Source organism: Neolamprologus multifasciatus, chromosome 6, assembly GCF_963576455.1.
Source record: "Neolamprologus multifasciatus chromosome 6, fNeoMul1.2, whole genome shotgun sequence".
Lineage (NCBI taxonomy): Eukaryota > Metazoa > Chordata > Actinopteri > Cichliformes > Cichlidae > Neolamprologus > Neolamprologus multifasciatus.
The window spans coordinates 16405503-16430719 of NC_140444.1; the positions used below are offsets into that span (position 1 = coordinate 16405503).

General features: G+C 39.5%; 1 protein-coding gene across 2 annotated transcripts in view; it reads right to left on the reverse strand.

Moving 5' to 3' along the window:
* Window positions 1-699: 699 nt before the first annotated feature.
* The window catches only part of rab11fip4b (RAB11 family interacting protein 4 (class II) b), a 28275-nt gene continuing 3757 nt past the window's right edge, over window positions 700-25217 (reverse strand). Inside the window, exons 2-14 of one of the 2 annotated variants that reach the window (XM_085162874.1) lie at window positions 15719-15969; window positions 15030-15215; window positions 12584-12718; window positions 9671-9706; window positions 8664-8763; window positions 8130-8233; window positions 7551-7691; window positions 7128-7209; window positions 6225-6362; window positions 5880-6038; window positions 4287-4367; window positions 3694-3837; window positions 700-3023 (exon numbers count right to left, since the gene is read on the reverse strand). In XM_085162874.1, the coding sequence (XP_085019000.1) occupies window positions 2907-3023; window positions 3694-3837; window positions 4287-4367; window positions 5880-6038; window positions 6225-6362; window positions 7128-7209; window positions 7551-7691; window positions 8130-8233; window positions 8664-8763; window positions 9671-9706; window positions 12584-12718; window positions 15030-15215; window positions 15719-15969 (1674 nt within the window). In that variant the 3' untranslated portion in view covers window positions 700-2906. The remainder of the gene's footprint in view (window positions 3024-3693; window positions 3838-4286; window positions 4368-5879; window positions 6039-6224; window positions 6363-7127; window positions 7210-7550; window positions 7692-8129; window positions 8234-8663; window positions 8764-9670; window positions 9707-12583; window positions 12719-15029; window positions 15216-15718; window positions 15970-25217) is intronic. The other variant, XM_085162875.1, reaches the window with a different exon arrangement.

Consider the following 25217-nt stretch of genomic DNA (forward strand, 5'->3'; position numbering starts at 1 on the left):
CAATTTAAACAAAGTCATTTCCTGTCCGAGCACAGCAGTCACATGCAAAAAAACAAGATCCACAAAGAAAAGGTCTTAGTCGGGTGTGAAAGAGCTCTATTGTTTTCCACAGTGTCCTCACATCAACCTACCAAACACGTTTGAAACCAATGATTAGCATCGAACCTCTTCAGGAAAGCTTTGCACTGTAGAGAAGGGGGGAGGGAAAGCAATTTTAAAGGGCACCTATAACACATTCAGCTTCAAACCAATCTAAAAGGTTTGCATTTGGTTTTTCTAGCCTGGGCTACACAACTCCAGCTGTGAGCACAGAAGCACCACCCACTGCTGTTCAGACCCTCTGATTTGTGAGGTGCAGCCTATACTTGATAATCCCGTAGCTGTAAAATTAAATTAAACATAGATTTATGCACACATATACGCAAAGGAGTTATCCCTAAATCTTAAAAGGTTAAAAATCTTTAAGATTTCCCATATGAGAATACACAATACACACAAACACATAAAATAAAACTTTTAAGTTAAAACATTCTCATTTGGCGACATGACTATTTTCATGCCAGCGCAAACACTTTTATTTACAGCAAAGTACATAATGGCAGCTAAGACAGCAGCAGCATACACTTTAGGCACAATGTTGATGTTTTAGAAACTATAGCTGAATTCAAATGAAAATAACAGAAATTTCATGAGGCAACATCACTGCCAAAGCCATTTTTTATTGCTATTTAAGATGACTGCATCCAATCGGATCGTCCTAATAACAGAAAGCTAAAAGCCATGAGTTTGTGACAGTTTTTACAGCTCGGTGTGTCTTGAATTTTTGTTTTTTTACTTGAAGAATGGCATAACTGGATTAAAAGTGAAAAGATTTAAGATGCAAAACAGGACACAGATCAGCAGGTACTGGTAATAAGTTAATATTGCTCATAATAGTCACCGTTTAAGTTAGGAAGACAGTAAACAACCATATATAAAAACCCACTTTGAAGCTGATTGAAAATCAGTGGACTTACTGAATCTAACAAAAACCTTGAAAAAAAACTCAAAAATCATTGCTCACTGTGTTTATATAAAAAAAGGAAAGAAAAGAAGATAAACTGGCTTGCATACATCACAAAGTCTTGTGCTATACTGCAAACAGGACAGCTAAGCAACAACAATTAGTTTCTTGATTAATCTGTATAAAAGTGTTTTCTCAGTATCAATCTGAAAAAAGATTGGTGAGTGGCACATAAAATACAAATTATCATTAGATAATTACAACATTTACAAGTCATGAAAATGTCATACATAGACAGAAAACGCACTTTCCAAAAAACATTGTAAATCTATAGCGAGATTTTCTCGAAAAATGTCCTCAAAAGGCACAGACAGAAGTAAATGTGACCATGCAAAAGGAAACAAAACTTTTTTTTGTGCAAGGAAGCAAAACTCAAGTTTAGAATAATTACATAATACAAGAGATTGTAATTGTTTCCCCTCTGAAAACAATGCCCTCCATATAACAGTACTAAATACTGTACACATGTTGCCAAATGTATTAACCAGTTTCAATCGAAAACTGCTTTTTTGGCCACACGGAAAGTTAATAAGGAATCGTACATTCGTGATATTTACAATTTAAGAGGGCTTCAGAGTCATTGGGGCTTAAACTACAATCTGCAACCTGCTGTAGGTGCAAATGTGACAAATCAAGTCTTTTGTACCAAAAAGTGAGTCTCCTGTGCACGCTCACATCCGGTATCCAAGTCACTGAACATGAAAAGACAACTCTGTAAACCACGTTACAATGGCTACCAGTCACTCCACCTCATGCTGTACATTCACATCTTTATATTTCTGTGCAACATCATTTGGGGTCTATTGCCAGCAACAGTGACTTTTTATCAAGCTCAAGTTTAGCTAGCAAATAACAGCCATGGAAGTTACAGTTTGAAGACACTCCTTGGTTGCAGCTTCCGCGCCATAACGCGACACTCAGTGACTCATCTGTACCAACTAAGGGCCACTTCTCAGTGAAAACTGTTCACGGCTTTAGGACTGATTGACGTACAAAGTGTGGTTTCGTGGAAGACGTGCGCAAGAGTGACCGAAAAACGAAATTTCACTTTCAGTGTACCTTCATCGACTTCACAAAAAGCCTCTTTTGGTAGCTTACCTGGCCCATCATGTAACATCCCCACCTCTTTAGGGTCAACGCTCTTCCTTAATTCATCGTCTTCAATTTATAATGTGGGCATCACTCTTTTTCTCTCTCTGACCTCTTGTGCCTCGCTTCTCAACCTTCTTTCAGCACATACTTATCCAAATATGTCATCACACACACTCAGAGACTGGCAACAGTGGCCTGGCCTGTCTTGGTGCCTGTCTCACTCTGGATTTAAAGTCTGCTTGTCATGTTGCTCTACTGTCTTTTTGTGCCTCTCTACGCCATGCCAAACAGCTTTAGATCAGGATAAAGCTGTTTACATTTTCTTTTTTTTTCTTCAGTTTTCATGTCCAGTGTACTAAATCAAGTGAATCTTCAAAGCACGTTGGACACTGAATATTCCTGGAGTTTTCACAAGAGATCAATCTTGTGACTTTAACTCCAGCTCACAGCATAGACAGAATAAAAATGTGATCAAATGAGTAGAACAGTCACAGTAGCATAACCAGCCAGTGAACAATCACTGGCTGAGAAAACTCCCTTTTGTTCAACACAGAATCCCCTTCTACCATCCGGAAGAGACGCTCTTCTTGGCACAAACAGCAGGGGGCGATGCATGTCTGTTTACGTAAGACTGGCTCTGTTTTTCTGTACACTTTCCCCCCGATTCAGGTCACCCTGCTCTGATCAGACAACTGGAATGATCCTCACTCTCCCAAGATCAGGAACGCTGCTCATTCCAGTTGAGTCGCTGCTAGTTCTTTATCTCTAGAATGGAGGGGTTGTGGTCCAGGATGTTCAGGATGATTTTGTCCATGTACTGCCGCAGACGTAAATTGATCTCCTCTTGCTCCTTCAGGGCTTCCATTAACTAGGGAGAAATATGTACAATAAAAGTTATTCATTAGGAAAAAAAAATGTTACTATGATTCAGTTACATGACAATTAGCTCACTGTACTCAAATGGCCACCACAGTTACCACATCTGCATCCATTAGAGCAACTTTTTGATGTAACGAAAAACCTGCATCAGCTTTGTGATGCTATCATTTCAACATGGACCAAAATCTGAGGAATGTTTCTGTCACCTTGTTGAATCTGTGCCACGAAGAATCAAGGCAATTTCAATGTCACTAGCAAGGTGTACCTAATAAAGTGGCTGTTGACTGTATTATAATTTTAGAAAAAATAAAACTTTTAACCAACCAACCAAAAAAGTAATGCCAATGTTGAAAAAAATCTAACTAATGCACTGAACTCCTCTAACTGCACAGAAATATGATAACTCCTAGTAATGCTCTCCTCATTATGCAGATATAGATTTAATTGTAAAACAGAGGTAGATGCGTAACATCGTACTGCTGTGATATGGCCTGAAAAACAGCTGTTTCTCACTGTAACTAAGGAACCTGTGAGCACTGAGATAAAACCCTGTCTGGAAGCTGTCAGTAAGACGCAGAATATTCAAAAAAAAAAAAAATCACATTGTAACCGCAGGGGTGTTCATGTTCTTTGTTACAAGTCTGCATAACTGATTTTACCTGGTCTCTGGAGGCATTATCGATCTCAGCAGCTAGAGACTGAGCCTTGGTCTGTGTGGCAAACAGATTCTTGGCTTCATGCAGGCTGAGGCTGATGATCTGACCGTTCAGGTCCTCGTTCTGCTCTCTAAGTTTCTGGTTCTCCTAAAATGAAAAATCAGGGGAGGAGGTGGAGGACAGAGAGCGAGAAAGGACAAGATAAGTTCCTAGGCCATAAAAGTGCACTAAAATGACTTTAAAAAAAAGAAAAGAAAGGACCACTACTCAAGCCACACTCAACCCATTTGACAAAGCACTGCGGTTGGTAGCAGCAAACTCAGCAATGCACGTCTATGTTTGCAGCACCTACGAGATGTAACATGGGTTATGCGTGTTACAGAACAAACTCTTCCCTGCTTTTTCTGGTGTGTTATGAAAGCTCCACGATCACGTTGCCTTAAACTGCTGACGAGAGGTCAGTTTGCGTTTCCCTTAAGTCTATCCTTAAAAATTAGTGAGGGAACTGCAGCGCCCGGTCAGCATGGACAACTTCACTCTACAATGTCGTGATTAGTGGTTAATCGGTAGGTCAGAGGTCACGGAAGCAATTTTACCATCAGACCGGGACGGAGCCGAGCCCCAGTCAACACCAGGTGCTGGTATTCAGGGGGAAGAAAGTCCTGGGACACAAATCGCTGGACACACACACAGACATTTACAAAAAGGTGCACAGGCAAGCATAAGAGAGTGAATTCATCCTTCTCGTGGGTGAACAGAGGCCATGATCCATCACATATAAAACACAGACAGTTTTATTACTTGTCCGAATTCAAAAGACATGCTGGTAACTCTGCTGGGAGGAGCAGATTTAGAGAAAGACAGGACACGAAGGCAGAATGAAACTACTGCTATTACTCCTTTACTTGCTTGCTTGCAAGGTGTGACAAGTTTGGCTCGAAGCCAGGAGAACATGGACCGTATCATGTTAAGTCACCGATAAAACGGACACTGAATGAATCAGCAGTTCTGGCCGGCTGTGCCATTTAAGTTACCTCAAGGCCATGTGGGTTTGATAACTCCAGATTTTTATGGTGCCTTTGTCTGGCTTAGGAACATCAAAGCGACATTTCTAATGCATATGACCTCGTGATAAAAAGTCACACAAAAGCTTCTGCACAACTGCTTTTATGCATCTTATCTGAGAGGACATCTGAAAAACACTTTCATCTATTTGCTTATCTCTAATGTTTGCTTTACACCAGGTCTGGCCACTTAACAGGACTGCAACAATAAGATCTGCCTTGTAACTGTAGCAGGCAAAATGTCAGACAAACAGATCTAAGAAAAGATAAAGATCACATGTCCTCTGCAGCTGGCACTGCATTTAGCAATGCTGAACTTCTCTTTAATGGTTAAAAGATCGGCACAGTACATCGGGGATCACAGCAGTTATAATGCACAACAATGTATTCTGGCTGAATGTAGTCTGTGACACTATATGCTCAATTTTCATCTTTTGGTTGTAGCCACAAAAAACAGCTTCATTTACACAAGCAGAAAGGTTTATGTTCCTCTGGCAGCCAGTTAGCTGTGTTAAATGTTGTGGAGGTGTGCTTCAGAAAAAGTTAAAATACAAAAGGTGCTCATGAAAAGTTGTAAAACCGTATGTGATAACAGTGTAGTTTTTTGAGCTCAATTTCTATTTCTAGGGGCGATTACTGTACTGAATGCATCATTCAGCGTGACAGACAGTGGAAACATATACATATGAGCTAATAACTTATAAAATCAGTCAAAAATATTCACATTCAACACTGAATCAATCAAGTCTAAGAAGCCAGGGTACATGAAACATGAATAATCTGTTAAATATTCATACATTACGTTACATTCAGTCTGTGACAGCTTAATTTGTACTTCTCACTTCTGTGTATCTACCACCTCCACATGTATGAAAAGCTCCACGTAAACACATTTCAAAAAGCAGAAACTCCTCATTTCTGTCATACGATCAAATCAAAACAGCATTTAGATATTTTTGAAAATCCTTTGACTGCTTACATACATTGAATGAAGGATTGTAGAAAGTTTTAAACGCTGTTTCATATTCTTATTGTTCATTATTCACAACAAACAGTCTTAAAGCACATTCATTAGCAACAATACTCGCTGAACTGCCCATGCCCAACAGAGCATTTCATCAGTACCTGTTTGAGCCTCTTGACTTCATGCTCTAGCTCCACCTCCCTGCTCCTGTTGTTGAAGTCTGAGAGCCCTGTGGAGGAGCTCGGCCTCCGGCCTGACCTCTCTGCATCCAGCTTGAAGACCTGCAAGTGTTCCAGCTCTCGACGCAGGTCCTCTATCAGCTACGCAGCACAGAAAGAACGAATGAAAAACGTTATATAATGTGCAGAGGCAGCATATTGTAGGTGTAAGTGTATCAGCTGACATAAATGCTGCGAGAGACTGGTTACAGAGAAACTGAATGAGCAACATAACAAACAATCACACCTTGCTGTGTGTGTCTGGTTACATAAAATACTTCCTCCTACCTCCTGCATAGCATCCTTTTCTTTCTGGAACTGATGTCTATTTTGTTTCAGTTTGTCCATCATTTTCTTGTAAAGATCCATCTCATCCTTCAGGCGCAGGCTGGTATCCTCCAGCTTATCTGTCATCCTTTGCTTCTCCTAAGGATAGACATATATACACACAGCTATAGCTTGAACTTTCCTTTATTTATCTGTGTGTTTGGTATTCAGAGTCATGGGAGTGCATTTCTTTTGAGCAAACAAGTTTTAACACCAAGATAAAGTTTGCATTTATATTCTGTGATAAATTGCTTGCGCAACATTTTGTAAGCTTGAGTCGGGTTTGGTGTCATTTGCATTTGCATAAATGAGGTGTGGTTCAAAACTAAGACGCTATCTCCACAGATATAATTACTGGCGTCTCTCTTTGGCTTTGTGAAAGTTGAAGGAGTTGTCGCTGTGCTCACAGGCGTGGATAGAAATGCGAAAACCCGGAGCGTTTGCAAGAGAAACAGACACCAAACTGCAGAGATTCACACACACAACCGATGACAGACAACTACTTACCCTTTAAAGCCTAAGCCATGAAATAAATGGCAGAATTTCTTTTTTTTTTTTGGGAAAATAGAGTGTTTACTGCACCTTCTGACAAAATGTTTTAAAAATTAAATTACATAATAATTTGCAAATATGAGTTCTAACATGTATCATATTTTCCACATAAGGTGTTTTTTTTTTTGCAATTTGTTCATTAAAAATGCATTGTGCAATTTCTTTTGGTTTTTCAGAAGAAAAAAAAGTATACTGATGGTGTAAAAGTCTCAAAAACTCACAAAAACCCATGTATTAACTATACTACATCTGGCTTTAAAAGGTTAAATGACCAACACAGGAAATACAGCCGGAAATGTAAGTAACACTTACTTCATCCAGCTTCTCTGTCTGCGACTTGAGTCGGTTCATGTTAAGGGACATCTCACTATTCTCCTCCTCTAGCTGCTTAACTCTGCAGACACAAAATCCCTTATGTCAGCGTGCATTTCTATAGTGTGGCACACAGTCAGCTAAGGCACTGTTTTGGGTAAAATACATGCTCTAGCTGTCCAGAGGCAGATGACTAAAACCCCGGGAGGACTCTCAGAGCTGTTAAGCATTTAGTTCTCCATTTTGCATTTATTTTCTTAAGCGAGCAGGGACATAAACATCATTATCCAGGAAATGGTCGGTGTCTAATTCTCTCCGATTATTATCGAACTATAATGAGTTTCACATATTTACATAAAAAAAGATAATGCACAAATAATTGGGAAATGTGCTCAGTAAATTGTGCAACTGTGTGTTTCTCACCGGTTTGTCAGCAGCTCTATCTGTGTGTTCTTGTCTCTCTCCAGCTTGCTGTAAGCCTCTCTGTGGCGTCTCAGGCCCTCCTGCACACTTTGCTCTGCCCGGGTCTCTTGGTCTTTCAGCTGCTCCTCCAGCTCATGAACCCTGATGATGAGGATGATGAACGCATCAGACAACTTGATTTATTTTTTTGTTACAAAGCATAAAAACCGAGCTTACTTTGGAAATGACTAAATCACTGCTGCAATTTTACATGAGTAATTTCAGTAAAATTATCTGCCCTTCATTTTCTTTTGTGCTGCTATAAATTAGACTAGATTCAACTTTAATGTGACTGTGCTGAGGATTGTACAAAGCCAGTGAAATGCAGTTAGCTGGAAGAGAATAGTCTATATACAGAAGTGCAAATGCAAATATACAGCAGCACTTTAAGTATGTTAGCATGTACAGCGAGTATAGCATATATGAGCATAAATAGTGTTGTCAGTGAAGAGATGTGTATGTATAAATTACATGCATGTTACATAATTTTATGCTTATGTTAAGATAAGACTAGTGCAAAGGGGAAACAAAGTCCTCTACCTGTGCACTAGCTGAGTGTTCTCCTGCTTCAGTTTGGACTTGAGGTCACTGTTCAGCAGGATCTCATTCTCCAGTTCTGCCACCTTCTTCTCAAGAGAAGTGACCTGAGAGAAAAACAAACTGTGAAATTACACCAGAAACTAAATTAAATGTTACAATCCTATGCAAAAATTCAGGTTTTGCATAGCTGGCCATCGGAAAAACATAAAAATATCCTTCATCAAATTAAACAATCTAAATTAGGTAATAAAGTTAACAGGGCAAGTTTGTAATTGAAAACAGATTCATAATGTTTTCTTTTTAACTTAAGTTTTCAAATGTAAGAACTGACAGAAATGAGTAAATGTATCATATTAAGCTGTAGCATTTTTAACATGCTGGAGGTGAGTGTTTAGTATCTCAGTTTTTCACTTCCACTGAAAATACTAGATCTGACATGATCCCATCCAATGAGGAATCTACTTTTGTTTAAAAAAAGCGCAGTCATACAAATCAACACATGGAGCAAACTAACAGAAGGAAACAAAGTCATACCTTCTCATTGATGTCGGTGTCGCAGGAGTCGATGCTGTCTCGGAAAAGGTCTTCTGTGCTGCCGTTACTGCTGCTCAAGTTGCTGTTGTGGAGCAGCTGCCTGCTCGAACAAACAGATACACAGTTTAGAGAATATGCTCGGAATAGATCCAGGCAATGACCAGTTCTGGGTGTTTATGTTTCTGCAGGCTGCTGCAAGGTAACCCAGATATAGGACACTACAGTGCCAAAGAAAAGAAGCTGCTGCAAACAGGATTAACACGAGCATTCTCACACTCACACCCACACAGGTGTGTGTACATCTGGTTGTGATATTTATGTCATAATGTAGTTTTTAGCTTCCCCATTGTAAACTGACGGAATAACGTGGGAAAAACAAGCTGCTGGCCTATTACTGAGATTAGCCACAGAGAGGAGAGGAGAGGAAACAAAAAGGAGAAAGGGCAGAAGAACAGTTAAAGAGAGCCATAAAGTGAAAGCAGCCATCAAACCAGACAGAGGAGAAAGTAAGAAGAACAGGGAGACAGCCAAGCCTTATATTGAATACATAGATCAGGCCTGACAGGCCATTTTCACTCTGTCACTATAACTCAATTTCTGTGGGTGAAAATAGGACAAAAGCCTAGATACAAAATATCTCACCCACTACAGACCAACAGTCCATGTAGTGGGCCACTCCTGCCACTAAAAAAAGATGATGTCAAACTCGTTTCCTCAGCTCTGAGACAAAAACCAGTGTGTTTTACAGTGTGCTTGGCTCTATAATTCTTTGAATAACTAGTTAGTAATTAACCTATTTAGTGTGTGCAATGATAGGACAGCTGAGAGATCAGGAAGCACTAGTTGATCATCTTGCTCTGTGTACGTCACTATGTCAACAAGATCAAACAAGCACGTGTAGGGCGGGCTGTATAATGCATAAACACGCAGAGGACAACTGAGTGACCTTGCCTGTAACGCACAGAAGCACATGCATGTGGACACAAATGCAAAGGTAAAAAGCCTACCTTCCAAAAGCAGTGCTGGAGATTTTCCTGTTGGGGCTACAAGGAGAAGAACAAGATTTCAGATTCTTTTCAGTCAATCATCATCATCTGTCCAGACACATAGCTCAACAATACAGTGGATGTAACCACTAATTTTAGCTATTTAGTGCGAGAGAGAGTAGGAAGCATAGGAAAAATGATCACTGAAGGTCACTATTAATATTATTTTAGTCCTTGGTGAACAGGGCTTTCTGTCAGCTCTAGAGGGATTCACATTAGATTAATAAAAATGAGCAAACACACTGCAGGGTTACCCAGTTGACAGCTGACACTGATATAAAGCGAACATCATCATTAAGTCCTGGCACAAAACACTAGGCTTTCAAGGCTGGAGGATAAACAAAGTTAACGCAGCAGAATACAGTGCAATTCAACAATTTTTTATAAAAACAGCCTATTCTGTGCAAAAAATGATCACTGTTGTCTGTACAGTATGACTATGGGGCTTATGTGTGATGATGTTATGTGGCTGCTCCTTGCTAACAGTTTAAGAACAAGATGTACAATATAAAAGCTTTCTCAAAGAAAAAAAGCTACAAATAGGTCTTAAAGGTATAAAAGCTTCAGGAGGATTATCTTCACATTCAGATGAAGCAAAGTTTCATAGACTCTGTAATCCTGAATGACAAAACGATTTCCTTACAGCTAATGTTTCAGTTAAACTCACATCAACTCATGACTCCAAGGTGCCCAGGTCTTAAAAGAAAAACAATCCCAATTCATTATCCCTCTACCTCTGTGCTTGGCAGTTGTTACGAGGCGTTTGTGTTAGTTCAGAGTCTGAGATGTAGCTCTAAGGGTTTTTTATTTTTTTTGCAATTCCTCTTATTTTGAGGTGAATTTATCCCTCCTGGGAAGAATGGCAGCTGTTTTGAATGCTTCTTCTTTCAGAATAATGGACTTGACAGGATTTGGAAATGGCTTTGAAATCCTTCTCAGATTGATGGGCAGCAAAAACTGTGTCACTAAGATGCATCACTGCCACAGACCTGAATGCACCAGCCTAGCAAAGTGCCAAAGCCTCTGCTTTTACAGTGGTGCTCACACTTCCTGGTGATCAGTTAATCAGGTGCATTTGATAAGCAGCGCTTGGCAGTTACTTTGCCTCTTAGGTGCTGTGGTATGAGGGTAAGTTTTTCACAGGACTGTACAGAGTGGTTTGAAGATGTTTTCCCCCCATGATACACCAGTGTGTGAATGTGTGTGTGAATGGGTGAATGACTGAATGTAGTGTAAAGCACTTTGGGGTCCATAGGGACTAAGTAAAGCGCTATACAAATACAGGCCATTTACCATTTACCATGACTTTACATTTAGTAGAAACAAATGTAAATACATGTTAAAGGTTTGAAATGTATTCCCTATATATTTTTTATCTACACAAATTGCAAACATATATTACAGCACAAGACTTTATCTAAAAGCTCATTCAGTCTGTAATTTACCAGCATTCTTACGTACAAAATTGAAAAATAAACAACAATCATCTGTAGCATTGTTTATAAAACAGAATCCCAAATTAGCATTATACGCAGGTAATAGATGAACGCATTCACCAATTCAAGCATATTTTTTACAGCCTTAAATTACTTGAATGTATTTGCTATTAAATATAATAAGAGCTCAGACAAAAATCTGAAGGTTTGGATAACCTGTTCAATTCTTTACCATTCTGAACCTCATCAAACTCAGTCTCTAAATTAATACCCCTTTATTAACACAGCCCTTCTGTGAAGACCTAACACTACTCTGCCTGCGACTGGCTTGTGCTTGTCAGGGTCGGATACACGAAAACACGAAAAATAACTGTATGTGGATGTGGGTGTGTTTTTCAAACGCTGACACAGACGACAGAGAACAGAAGCAGCACGTCTCACAATGCATTCGAGAATTTCAGCTTTGGATTTTATTACATTTCTATTTTGGTAAAAACATTTACCCGCCAGCGTGGCAGCTAAACTTCGGTGATTGACACACCAAATGAAAAAACTATCCGGGTGACAATTTAAGAGCCTGTTTACAAAACATAAAACATTGTCTAAGCAACTTTATGTTGTGCTCAAATGGTTAACCCTTAATGAACTCTGACCATAGGTGAAGAATATAAACAAGTATTTATTTAAATCTTTTAAGCCTTCTCTATTGCAAAACCTATGAGGGACTAACCCCCATAGAGTCCAACATCCATGTTTCAAATTGTACTCTAAGACATTTTTCTTAGTTTAATTTTCTAAAAAGTGTGCGTCTGCATGCCTGTGCATGTGTGTATTTGTGTTTCCAGGTGGACTGTACAGTTATTAATGGTCACTGTGGATTATGTTTCTAATAATAGTTTCCCTATTACAATGGGCGGTGAGGTAAGCTCAGGAGTGACAGCCTTACATAACGATCAATTAGAGTTTGTGTGTGAGCATGTGGAGAGATGATGTGTTCAGTCATGTGTGAAACCAGGTGAGGAATCATTTAAGACTCTGTAACAATGTGAGATCATTCACATTAAATTACAGTTTAAGAAAAAGAGCCACAGATAACAGTGTCTCCTGGGTCAGTACAATGTGAGTGGATGAATAAACTTTAAATTCGGGATAGTTCACTTACGAGCTGACAGCATCTGTTTCTTCTCACGTAACAGTAGGGTGGATCCTTCCTGTCTCTTGTATAAATGACTTATTGTCTTCTATGTTTAGACAAATTACCTGCCAGAATAAATAACTCTAATTTCCAAAGAAATAAGGCATGTGTGCTTTTGTTTTGAAGCTTCTGCTAGTGGGAAATGTGTACTCTGCCTGGGAAAATTGCAGACTACGAAGGATTTTTGGAAATTATTAAATTATGAGATGACATCGCTGTGTGTATGCATTATGCGTGTCCTACCTGTTTGCTTTCAGGTTTTTGAGGCGAGCATCCAGGTCATTTAGCAGGTTGACCTTTTTACTGCACTGAGAACAGTAGACATCCGTCATTTCTCCGGTGTAATGGTGACGCACCTTGCGAGGAGTCTGACCCGCACTATCAACACAAAGACACACAGAAACATAGACACAGTTACTGAAACCAATCAGACCATTTATCAAGAAATAGTGAATGATGCACTCTGGACCTTATTTACATTTAATCATTAGTTATTATTTGGATTATTGCAGGTTATTTACCTTACAATATAAAGCATTTTGACAACTGTTGTTGTTATTTGGAGGTATATATGTAAAACTGAATTAAATTGAACCTCTCACAAAAACAAAAAATAACAACATAGTTGCCCATCTATTGCTGGATTATCACTTTTAAGGTCTGATCTGAACATAAACCGCACAATCTTCATGTAGTTCGGAATAACTTTGTGAAATCATGTTTGTTACTCCTAAAAAAGTCAAAACAGTTCAACATTAAGTTTTAAGCATTCCTCTAATCTTCATCTTTTTTTTAACTTTAAGATCAATATCTTGACTAGAAACTACAAATTGTACTTTTTGCAGACGGTTATTCAAATGTCTTTGCTGTGCTGAGCTGTCTAAAAGTTCTTGTGAATCTGGGCCTCATTTTGAATTTAAATCTCCCTGCCAACTCCATTTGATAAGTTTTATCTGCTTGGTATGTGTGAAAGGAGCATGGTGCTGTAAAGCCAGTCTTTCAGCTGGGAGACGTAATCCCATTAAACACAGGCTTTTGATGAATATTAATGTGGCCTCAAGGGCAAGAACTCCTAAACTACAGTGCTACAGTCAAAACTCTGAATAATATGAAGTTGGTACTATTCTAGGACAGAGACTGCACCCTCCCAGTCTGTGGTTCCTTTTGCCCCAAGTGATTTAGTAGGAATACTGAATCATAGCAATAATGAGACACTTACAGAGGGTTAATTCTTTCGAATCACTCTACGTCAAACACATCAGGACATAAAATTATCAATTTGTCATCACCGTTTTAGTAAACCCTTTAGTTTGTGCAGCAATTAGTATAAGAAAGCTCCAATAAAATGACTTAATTCAATGTTTGCAGATCTAGAGAGTTTCTTTTGATGATGCAGGCAGGAGCACGTGTTTGTGATGTTTTAATGTTCAAGCATTCGACTGATGCAGGATTTCTGGTTCCACATTTGTTCCCATTTCCACAGATTTTAGGCAAAGCAGAGATTATAGGAATTCAACCAACCCCAAGTCTGCAAACAGTTCTCAAACAAAGCAAGATCAAGTTGCCAACGAGCCACATGCTACGCGCAAGCTGAATTTTGTTGGTTAAAAAGATGGCTAGAACAGGAAAGAGGAAACCACTGCAGGTTTCACTACGAAGAAAAAGACGAGTGGAAACCCCCCCCCCCCCCCATCAAAAATAGAAAATAAAACACAAAAAGAAAAGAAAGAATGCTTCTTTCTCTGCTGCCTCACTTTTACTGTTGTCTTTCCACAACAGGGTCTAAGATAAAAAGCCAGCAACAGCACAAACATGGACAAAAGTGAGCCAAATTACTGTTTCCTGGCTGCATACCTTTGACACTGCATCATAGAAGAGTGCGCTGTCATATCTGGGGCTGCAAAGATCTGTGCAGCATCCGCAGTACCAATACTGTAACATGTCGGGTATTTTAGCAGACAACTCCACCACAATGAATGTCCAAAACAACACTGTCCATATAAAAGCAGTCAATTGTTGAAATAAGAGTCAACTGGGACCTGATGAATAATAGACTGTAATGAATAAAAGAAATGGGTCACCTACACGTTACACCTACAGGAACTGCTCTGTCATGAAAACTAATGCCGTGAAGCTCCCAGCACACAGTATTTGTGCTGATGTTAATGCCAGAGGAGGTTTGGAACTCTTAATCTATTGATCCAGCACAGCGTTGGCGACTTTTAAACACCGCACCTCAGCACTCGGCGACCTTGCTCTGTAACTTTATGTGGTCTCCCAGTTTGTGGCCGAGTTGCTGTGGTTCCTAAATGTGTCAGCTTTGAATAAATATCTCTTACAAGTGATTGTGGAATATGTATAAGGGAGGAAATTTCACAAACCAACTTTTAGCAATGGTGGATTCCTGTTACAGCAAAATGCTTCAGAGAGCTCTTTAGAAAGACCCATTCTTTCACAAATGCTTGCAAAGACAGACTCCACGGTCAGGTGCTTGATCTCATATACCTGTCCCAGTGGGACTGAAAACACCCGAATCCACAAAATAGCTACAAGTATGTTTTTTAATGTCACGATTTTCACTATATTGAGGATCACCATTAACACTGAATATAGTTATGAATGTAGAACGTAGTCTTATAGTTGAGTACCCCAACATGAAAAACAATGTTTTTCTTTAGCTCGCTCCCACCTCGAGGGCACAGATGAGCCAAGGTCGGAATAACCGTTGGTACGAGCCTCGTCGTCCGGACAAGGGCTGCTGGGAGTGTAGTCCGGCTCCTCCCCTTCTCCGTAGTCTTCAAACTGCTCCTCGTACAGAGAAGCCGACGAACGTGTTGACAGGTCAGAGGTCACAGAGATACTGGTCTGACCGCACCTGAAGAAAGAGAGGGAGATGTTGGCTCTATAACCTGAAGTTATCTTTATTTTCGATATAAATTGAAATGGAGAAGTTTCCACTTCCACAAGAGATTATAGTCTGAAGATGGTAAAGCTTCAGTCGGGTCAAGTAATAAAGTCGTTCTGTATATACTACAAGTGCTGCCGGAGCTCTAACTGCATCCAAATAAACAAAACTGCTTCATATGCAAGTAATGCAAATAATGGCACTTTTATGGTAACAGATCCTACTTTACTTTGACTCTAGAACTTATATTTCTCATGAGAATAAATGCATTAAATAGAGGAACTGGCAGTGGCTGTCAGACTTAGGAATTTTAGAGAACATAACAAAACAGGAGCATCAAGCTCAAAGAAACAACACAGAGCAAAGTCTGTGAAACAAACTAAAAGACATCTGAATGAACCTGAAAGTGAAGTGATCACTAATCAGTGACAAAAACAGAAGGCGCAAGTTAAAATTGACCCAAGACTGCTTACTTCTCCCCGGGAAAAAAGAGATCCCCTAGCGTGTCTTCCTTGTCTCCCAGTCTGGTGAGCCCGTCTGAGGTTTCCGAACCCTGAGTGCTTTCCACAGCGCTGTCTCTGTCCGATTCCCTCTCCTTGCCTTCGTCTGCCACCTCCTCCTCAGGCTCCTCCACCTCTTCTGGGAACAGCTGGCACTCACGGACGGGGTCAGGATAGGCCCGCGTGCACATGATGACCGGACAAACCTGATCCTCCTCAGCACCCTGCAAAAGCCAGAAGGGGACAAGCACAGATTAGCATCAGTTTGAACAAGGCCACACAATTATTAGTAGCGAAAGACAAGATAAACATAATATTTGCCCTGAATGATATCCCAAATGTCTTAAGTTTAAAACATCAAAGTATGATCTTTAGAGTTTGTACCAGAGAATCTAAAGCATTTTTGGACCTCAACTGAACCACCTCCAGGCCTCAGTATCAGAGACTTTTGTGTTTTTAAGCTATCAGAAGTAGAAAATGCATGCATACACACTGGCATAATTTCCGTAAGCTTATCTAATGTCAAAACATATATTTCTACATTCCCAAAACTGTCAGTGGAGTTAAAATCTAGACTTTGTTGTGGCCAAGCCATCTGTGAATACCATATTCAGGTATTCTGACCTCAGTTTATTTGTGCCCATAACATTAGACTTTAGATTATGATCTGAACAATGCCAGATCATAATCCTGCCCCTACAGGCTTGTAGGACAGGCACAAGGCATTATCTGCTTCTCGTCATACTCTAATGTGCCCATCACTCTGGAAAAGAGTAAATCTGGACTCATCTGCCCATGTGACCTTTTTCCATCCCTTCAGAGTAGAATCTTAATGTGCCCTGACAAACTGAAGCCTTTTTCTGATTAATTTGACTGTTAAGTGCTTTTCTTAAGGCTAAACAGCTGTTTATTCCCTTTGTACGTGTGAAAATGCTCACACTCAAACACAGTTGTGACTTTACTGCTGATATTTTCTGATTTAATCTCACAAAATTTTCTCCAATTGCGATCATTAAAAAAATACAATTGGACAGTTCTTAACCTATATTCATGCAGTTTCAGCAACATCTTTAAGTTGTTTTTTTAAAATCTGATGCAGGCCACTAACGTGACCCGTCTAAACCACAGTAAAAGGCTTTCCATGACAATGTTCATGTCCATGTCTTCTTACAATGAGAAACTACTCACTGCATCACTGAAGGTTAAATAACCTGTTTCTAGTCAAAACATAAGAATCACTGCAGTGATTATCCAGTGGAGGGCTCTCACCTATTTGCTTAGTAGCCACAATGCCCAAGGGGGCAAAACTGTAAAAGAACAATTTAACAGATGAATGATGGAATTGAATGCTTTTATGGGTCGTCTGACATTTCAGGACTTCTAAAGCTGTAACTCTCACGAATACCACCACTGTCACAGTTATTTTCACCTTCAGGCATAAAGAGGTCAAACAATTTAACTGACTATATTATGGCAAATCATGGAAATATTTTTACTCCTTTACAGGGCAGAGCATGATAGTGTATATAGATAATATACCATAAACCTGCAAGTAGGAAGAATCAAAAATGAGCAAATGCAACCAGAGGCATTCAATGTTTTGCAGTTGTTTATATCTGAATAATGTTTTAAATATTAGTAATATATTATTCGTGTTGAGTTCACTGTTTTTAGCAGGGCTGTTCAGTCATTTGATTTCCCACTTAGTAAATTCCTTCACTGTGGGAATCATCCTAAGTTCACACCAGGGGGGTCTGGAGATCTACGGGGGTGAAAGGGTGATGGGCCAGAGGTCATGGGTCTCACTCCTTCTTGTTTCACCCTCCAAAAATCTGGTCTAATGCAACAGAGAACAAAGCCTTATCTCAGCATGACCGAACAGCTGAAACATGGAGGAGCAGGATAAAGAATGAGGGGCAGGTGAAGAGGTGGATAACGAGAAGAGAGAGCAGGGTAAGTAATATGTTATAGAAAGTCAGGAAAATGGAAAAGTGGGCGGGAGAGTGAATAACGAGCTAACGAGGGAGGAGAAGGAATAATGCAACAATGCAATGAGAGACTGGAAAGGAGCTAGCAGTACAGTGTGTATGAGGATGAGATTAGTCAAAGAATGAGCCATGGGAATAAAAGAGATGCAAGACAGGAGGAGAGGCAACACAGCAGAGGATAGTCAGGTTAGTTTGTAACAACACTGCAAACAAAGGATTAAAGAATCGCTGCACCTCTCTCGCTCTCAAAAACTCTATGTGCTTATTGGGATTTAAACCAGAAATAATGAGGAGCTATACCCAAAGTTTCCACAGAATATCTCCATTGCTTCATTTGATGAAGTGTGATGTAGTGGTGATAACACGTCACAAAGCATTCTGCAGGTTCAAACAAAAGCCTTTCTGTGTAGTGCTTCAATGATGCTTTGGCTTTCTTCCACAGTCCAAAGGCACGCATATTATGTTAATGTATAAATTAGGCCTGTGATGGACTGTTGACCCTGACTCAATAACCGTTATGGATGGACGGACTGTGCAAGAGCAGCTTAACGGTTTTATTTTGATGGTCAAAGGGTTTAACAGCTGAAAAATAGTTTAAATCACACTGCATACTGTATAACTTTCCTTTAAATGCTGTAAATAAATTCTATAACAGAAGATAAATGCTGTTTGTACTTAAAAGGTCTTGTGAAAATTACAATGCTGTTATAAAGCATTAATAAACAAAGACTAATTATGCATCCAGTCCATTAAGTCCACTGGAAAACAAAGTTTCAGATGTTTATAAAATTATGAGGAAGGATTTTGCATGTATGCTTATGGAGAAGTAAATAAAAAAAAGTAGCCGATCCATTTCCAACACAAACTGAGGCACTGCATCGTCACAAAGAGCCAACATGGGGTGTGAGTCACAGAGAATAAAACAAAGGATAAAGGTCTCTTTAGCATTCCTTCCCTGCCGTAGAGAAAGAAACACAGTGTGCGGCAAAGAAGCAGGCAGCCCCACTCTCGGTACTCTGTTCTGCAACAATTCAGAAAACTGAACAAGCTAACACAGTGGGCGACGTGACACCTGCTGTGAAGAGACAAGAGAAGGTTTTTCAAATGCTCCTCAGCAGAGGCTGGAAATGTCAGAAATCACGCCCATGCAAAGAATATACCATCAACACTACAGCGTTATACTGACATTAACTGGAAAGCTTTACTTCACTCGGAACACCATGCATTGTTGTGGTAATAAAGGCGTAATAATAAACTTTGTCCAAAGTAAACATTTTGACACGCTGCCTTTTTGTGTCATTTACATTCATTTTGGTACCGAAATGTGAGACAATATGGGTTATACGCTGAATACAAACCTAAAGATAAGACCAGAGGAAATGAAAGTAACTTGGAGACATACAAGCTGCCAAAATGACAAAGAGAAACCACATGACTTGCCCTTTTAATTAGGTAATATGGTGCATGAAGACGGCATATAACCGACACCAGATCTCCATACAGACATGTACAAAAATAATTTCACTTCATCGCCACAGTTGTGGATACATTTGGGAGATTTAACTGTAATTGATTAATGTGCAGAAAGGTCCAATCAGAACAGTCAAATTAAATATGAAATAATGAAATATTGGTTTGTGGGGCGGGAAACGTAAACTTGCCAAGAGATCATCTTTCGGGGGTCACCAAAACAGTGGATCATCTGTCTTCATGTCCTCCTTCACCACAGCCATGAAAGTCATCTGCAATCTTCCACCTTTCCCCATGTTTGGCATCTCCATATTCAACATGCCCCCACCATCTCAGCCTCGCCTCTCTAACCATGTCTCCAACCTGCTCAACCCAAGCTCTTCCTCTGATGTATTACTACTAAAGAGTGTATTCATAATATTCACAATGAAATTAATTTGGTGCCAACGCATCCTCGGCATTCAGTTCATCCAGGAAGATCACGTGGTATCATTTAGGCTGCAAACTCTTCTAACAGCCCTCGTTTGAGGCAAAGACGCTGCTGGACAGTTACATCCTACAGTGTTTGTTTCTTCAACCAGAAACACTTTGTACTCTACATGTCACTTTGAGCTACCCTGATGAGACTGCTAAAAAAGTGATGATTAAGGAAGGAGCTTTGCCTATGAGTGCATGTTTGTATGCGTTTACTGAACACTTCTGTTTATACCCGCCTGCTCCAGAACAGCCAGGGGGCTTCAACTGCCAAAACATGAGCCTACCAAGCATTTTGAGTTGCTCGAATCCCTGAAGCAAAAAGAAAAAAAATAAAACTGGCCTGCCAAACAGCATCTGAACTGCCACTGGCTTTGAACTGACGAACTGAGGATGCCAAGATCTGCTGTACTTTTAACTGTAGCTGTTCGATCTGAAGGCTGGCATGCCTTCACATCTCATTTGATACATTTGGCCAAAAGAAGATTTTTTAAAATCCAGATATTAAATGTTTGACTTGACCAAATCAGTCATATTATTCATAAATTATCAACACCTCCCCCCAAAAAATAAACATTAAAAACAATTTAAACAATGTTGTACGCATCCAGCTTCTGCTGTAATACTGCACAGCACGAACGTTGTTATACACAGATCTCAATATTTAAATCAAATAGGAAAAATACTTTCTGATCTCTCTGTGAGCCTGTTGCTGCAGGGTCTGACCCAGTTAAAATACAGACGTCCTATCGTTCCTTTCCTGCTCTTCTCCCAAGCGAGGCCAACATCAGCAACAGAGCAAGATGGAGAGATGAAGGCGAGAGAACAATCAGTACCTTCCTGCAAGGCCTTTTGTTAGTTAAGGTTTCTGTTCACTGCAGACTATACAGTAAGTGTATTTGTTTGCAAGCTAAAGATAGTTTCATGTGTGTTACAGTATTTGTGTGTATGCTCATCATCCAGCCTTAGTAAAGCCATGTCTAGTAACCATACAGGGTTTGAAAACAAACTACCCAACTACAAATCACTGTAGATATGCTAACATGAAGCCGATTGATTGTCATTTATTTATAATAAATCGTGTCTTTAAGTATGCCATTAAATGCTACTAAACATTTTGAAATACAGACAGAATTGTGCAGAATCAGTCATGTATAAGAAAAAGAGAATGCACTAATATCAGATATTATTTATATTCACTGCGACAATCTAAGCAGCGAGGAGTAAAGAAATAAGAAGATAGAAAATGAACAGCAGAGAGAAACTGAGAGAAACAAAAGGTAAAAAAATAGAAAGCAACCAAATGTAAATTAAACCAACTAGAATAAGCACTGCTATTTAAATAAACATATAATAATTTTACAATCATAAACTTTCAGCTGAGCTTGGTAGTGACATTAGTTTTTCAGCTGAGACTGCATGACATAATGCCAGTGCGCAGCCCTGAAACTCACAACACTGAGTCATGTGCTTTTCGTGCTAGAGTTGTTGAGCAACATTTGGGAAGATTAAGCAATAAAAAAACACAGTGACATACAAATGATATTACTGCACAGCCATTACCCTTGTATTAGTATTAGTTACCAGGGAGGCAAACAGTACACAGTAATCTCTCATTACAAAATGAGGGTGTGTAACAGATTATAAGAAAGGAGAGAAACATCCAGATGTGTTCTTGTTATACAATTACACAAAGTGTTGCTACAAATATTCACACCCAGCATTTTCCCAGTGTTGTGACCTGAAGTCAAAAGACCCATCCACATACAAGATGCAAAAGCAACGCAATCAGGTAAAATGGGAATAAAGGCAATAAAACAACATAAAAACAGAGTGAGTACAGCACAAAAAGATCAACTCTATTAATTATAACTATAGTAAATCATCATGATTAAAGTACACAATCAAATGGTGTTAAAAAAAAACATAAACCCAGTCCTCAGAGAGGCTGGGTCTGAGGTCTGAGGCGGTCTGTTCACCGCCGAATCAATGATTTGGCGGTGAACCAAATCATTGATTCACCGCCCAGCGTGTTGAGGTTTTCAAAGGTAAACTTAAACTTTTACTTGAGAGCTGAGTAAAAGTTTAAGTTTACCTTTGAAAACCTCAACACGCTGGGCGGTGAATCAATGATTTGGTTTCAGTTATCGAGAAAACAATGTACTCACAGCTCTAAGTCTTGGATCCCAGTACAAACGGAAGCTTTATGATCAAAAGAGTTCAGGTTTGTTAAACATACATTTAACCTATGAACTTGAAATGATTTTAAAGACGTGCAGGAGAGATTGGTATCTCGATTGCATAAAGAACATAGGGATATCTGAACATTCTTGATTTTACAGAATCTGGGTGTTGTCCTAGAAAAGAAGGAAGGAGGAATCCGGTGGTGGTAAACCTATCTTGGGGTATGCTACAAGTACTGTATTTGCTTTGCCTGGGCAGCAAAGCCTAGCAGAAGAAAGATGCCTGCTGTAGCTGAAGAGGACCCCAGAGTGTTGTTATGTTGGACCCTGAGGCAACAACAACAAGCAGGCAGATCATGAGCAGAGGTGCGGCTCTCTGAGGAGGTATCGACTAAATTAATCGGCGCTTGGTGATAGCAAGTTTTTGCAAAGATCCAGACTGCTTAGTGACCACTCAGTCCAGGTACCTTATTATGAATTATGAATTGATGACTCCCACAGAATGGTCTCTACATCTTTTTAACCCGAGGAGTGTCAGCGTCAGTGAAGGCGAATGATAGATTTCCCTTCTTTTCAGAATTTGTGTACAGCCTAGTAACATTTCTTTAAACCTCAGAAAGAGCTGTCACAGTGCAACTTTTTCCATTTCAGTTGCTTTCAAGGATGGTTTGTGCTAACAAGATGGCAAAATGGAGATGTTTTTTCTAAAGCAATTTCAGGACTATTTTGCCTGTAATGTTAAAAGAAAACAAACCGTTAGCGCATTCACACTTTGCCTTAGGCAACAATATTCTCCAAAATCAAGCGTGTCCACTCTGCATCTGCAGCTGTGCACTCTCATACACATCTTCTTAAAAAAAGTTTGCTATAAGCACACTGAATGAAAATGAGTCTTTTTCAGTATAATTAACACATGGCTACAATACATCCTTGTGCATAATAAAAGCTCACAATGCACATATGCAAAACACTCACACAAATAGCAACTTGAGTCTCTCATTCAGCAGGTTGGAAAACAACTACAACGTTATTATGACCACAATTAAAGAGATTCACATCTTCTCGCGCCAATTTAGTCTATGCTGAGTGCTGAAGGTCGATACCATTTTAGTGCTGAACAAATCATTAATCTGCTCTTCTGGTAAAGAGGAGAATTATGTGGACAGCCATGCATTTCAAGAATTAAGTGATGTGAAAAGAAGGTAACGACTGGTTTAAACATAAGTCTTGATTCAAGCCGACTGCTTTACATATTTCAATCATTTGAAGTTTAATTTTATTCAGGAGACATTGCAGTTTGTAATGACTGTAAGAGAGTGGGATCTTTTTCTAACCACCCTTTAAGGATATTTAAAGAACATATTTGTGGGATGTCATATGAGCAAAGCCAGATTAAAGGAATTATACGTCTCAATAAGGCTTTAAAAAGGTGTTGTTCCAGCTGCAGGTTTGTGGAATAACTAGTTAGACAGTAACCAACTTTTTGTTGTCTTATTGAGCAAAACAAGTGTCATGCGGTACAAAGAGAAGGCTTAACAAAGATGGAGTGCTACGCCACTTTGAAGAGGGTTTGGATGAGCAGACGCACGAACTGCTGTCGAGTGGATCGATCCAAACCGATGAAGCTTTGATTTAGAGTGAGTCAGCAGTAAAAGGACCGGAGGATAAGTAGAAGAGTGAGAGGCAGAATGAAAGGGGGCAAGATGGAAGAGAAAATGGAAAATGGGATTGAAGAGAAGAGCAGGATAGGAAATCCAGACTGAGAGCTGCAGTGTCTCCCTGCTTGCATTTGTCAGACTGAGCCACAGAGATAAGAGGCGTTTCTCTGCAGAGGCTTCCCCCCCGTTTCTCGCTCTTTGTTCATTTTACTCTCTCCAAACATCTATTTGCTCCTCGTTTGTTAGCGCCACAAAAGTATTCACCTAAAACCTGAAAAGTTAAGCTTCCGCTTTGATATGCAGCATTTTGACTGTTGCCGCCTGGTGCTTTGATTACCTTGAGCCTCTGATCTTGTCAGAGAAGCAGCTCTGGTACAGATGGAGTGCAAAAGAGGCTTTATAAGAACTTAAAAGGCTACAGTTACAAATAAATAAATGGTGAAATAACTTGTTAGCAACTAATAAAATGATCTTTTTTGTCATTTTTTTTTAACCTTTGTTCGATGATCATCTTTGTAGCCTCATTTTTTTTGGGGGGGGGGGGGGCACAAAATTATCACTAGGTTAATCTATGAAGCAAATAACCATTCGGTATTCCTTGAGTTGATGAGAGACAGTTGCAGCCACACCTACATGTATTCCTTAAACATCTGCTCTTTGTGTTTAATGTGCATGTTTCTGCCTGTGTAACTGCCTTACTCAGATTCAACAGTAAGCATTATTCTTCCTGAATCATATCTGATTCATGTTTAAACTCCATTTGTTTAGGTCAACGTTGTTTGAAATGCTGTGTGAATTAAACACACAAATACACACACGTCTAACTGAAATGCTGAAACATGAGGAAACCATGAGACTCTTTACAGCCTCACTGTCTTCTTGCTCATTCATCACTAGGCCATAACCATAACTGAAACATGGGGGAAAAAAAGACATTTGTTTCAGGTAGCTACTTGAGTTACAAGAAATGCCACACTGGACAAAGGACACTGTAGGGAGGGACTGCAGACGCACACTGGAGACTCTGTGGAGGTACGTTCAGTGAAACGCGAACGGCCCTAGAGTTAAAACACTGTGCACGTGTCAGTATTTGCTTTTGTATTTCTGAATTGACTGAATGAAGATGAAATCAGATTCAGTTTAGACGGTTCAAGGTAGTGGTTAATAAAAACAGGGAGAACCTGAAATACATCCCATGATTAATGTGCCAGAGTTCATTGTGTTCATAAATTTGAGAACTGCATGTCTGTAAAGAGACAAAACAGTGAGGACAAGCAGCTTGTAAAAACAACTGCTATATGATTCTGATCAGAGTTATATTTGTCATTAGTTTTAATTTTGAATTGTTAGTTTTGATTCAGTTGAGTTTGAAGTGTTTTAGAGTGACTTGGCTTATCTCAGTGTATTTATTTATTTGGTTGAAAATGTTTAGTTTTGGTTTAGTTTTTGTTGAAGATGCACTGATCTGATATTTGGATTAAATAACGATTTGACTTGAAAGACTAAATGACATGAAGGAAGCTAAGAGCAAGGGAGGAGCAGTTTGGTGACGTTTCAAGTGACTCAATTTTATTTTTATGTTGGCAGATGCTCTCATTTTAACTTCAAGCTTCAGTCAGATGATTCAACATGACTGAAAAGTACTATAGCCATGTAACACAGTTTTTATTCTACATATAGTAGGGTTGTCAAACATAAG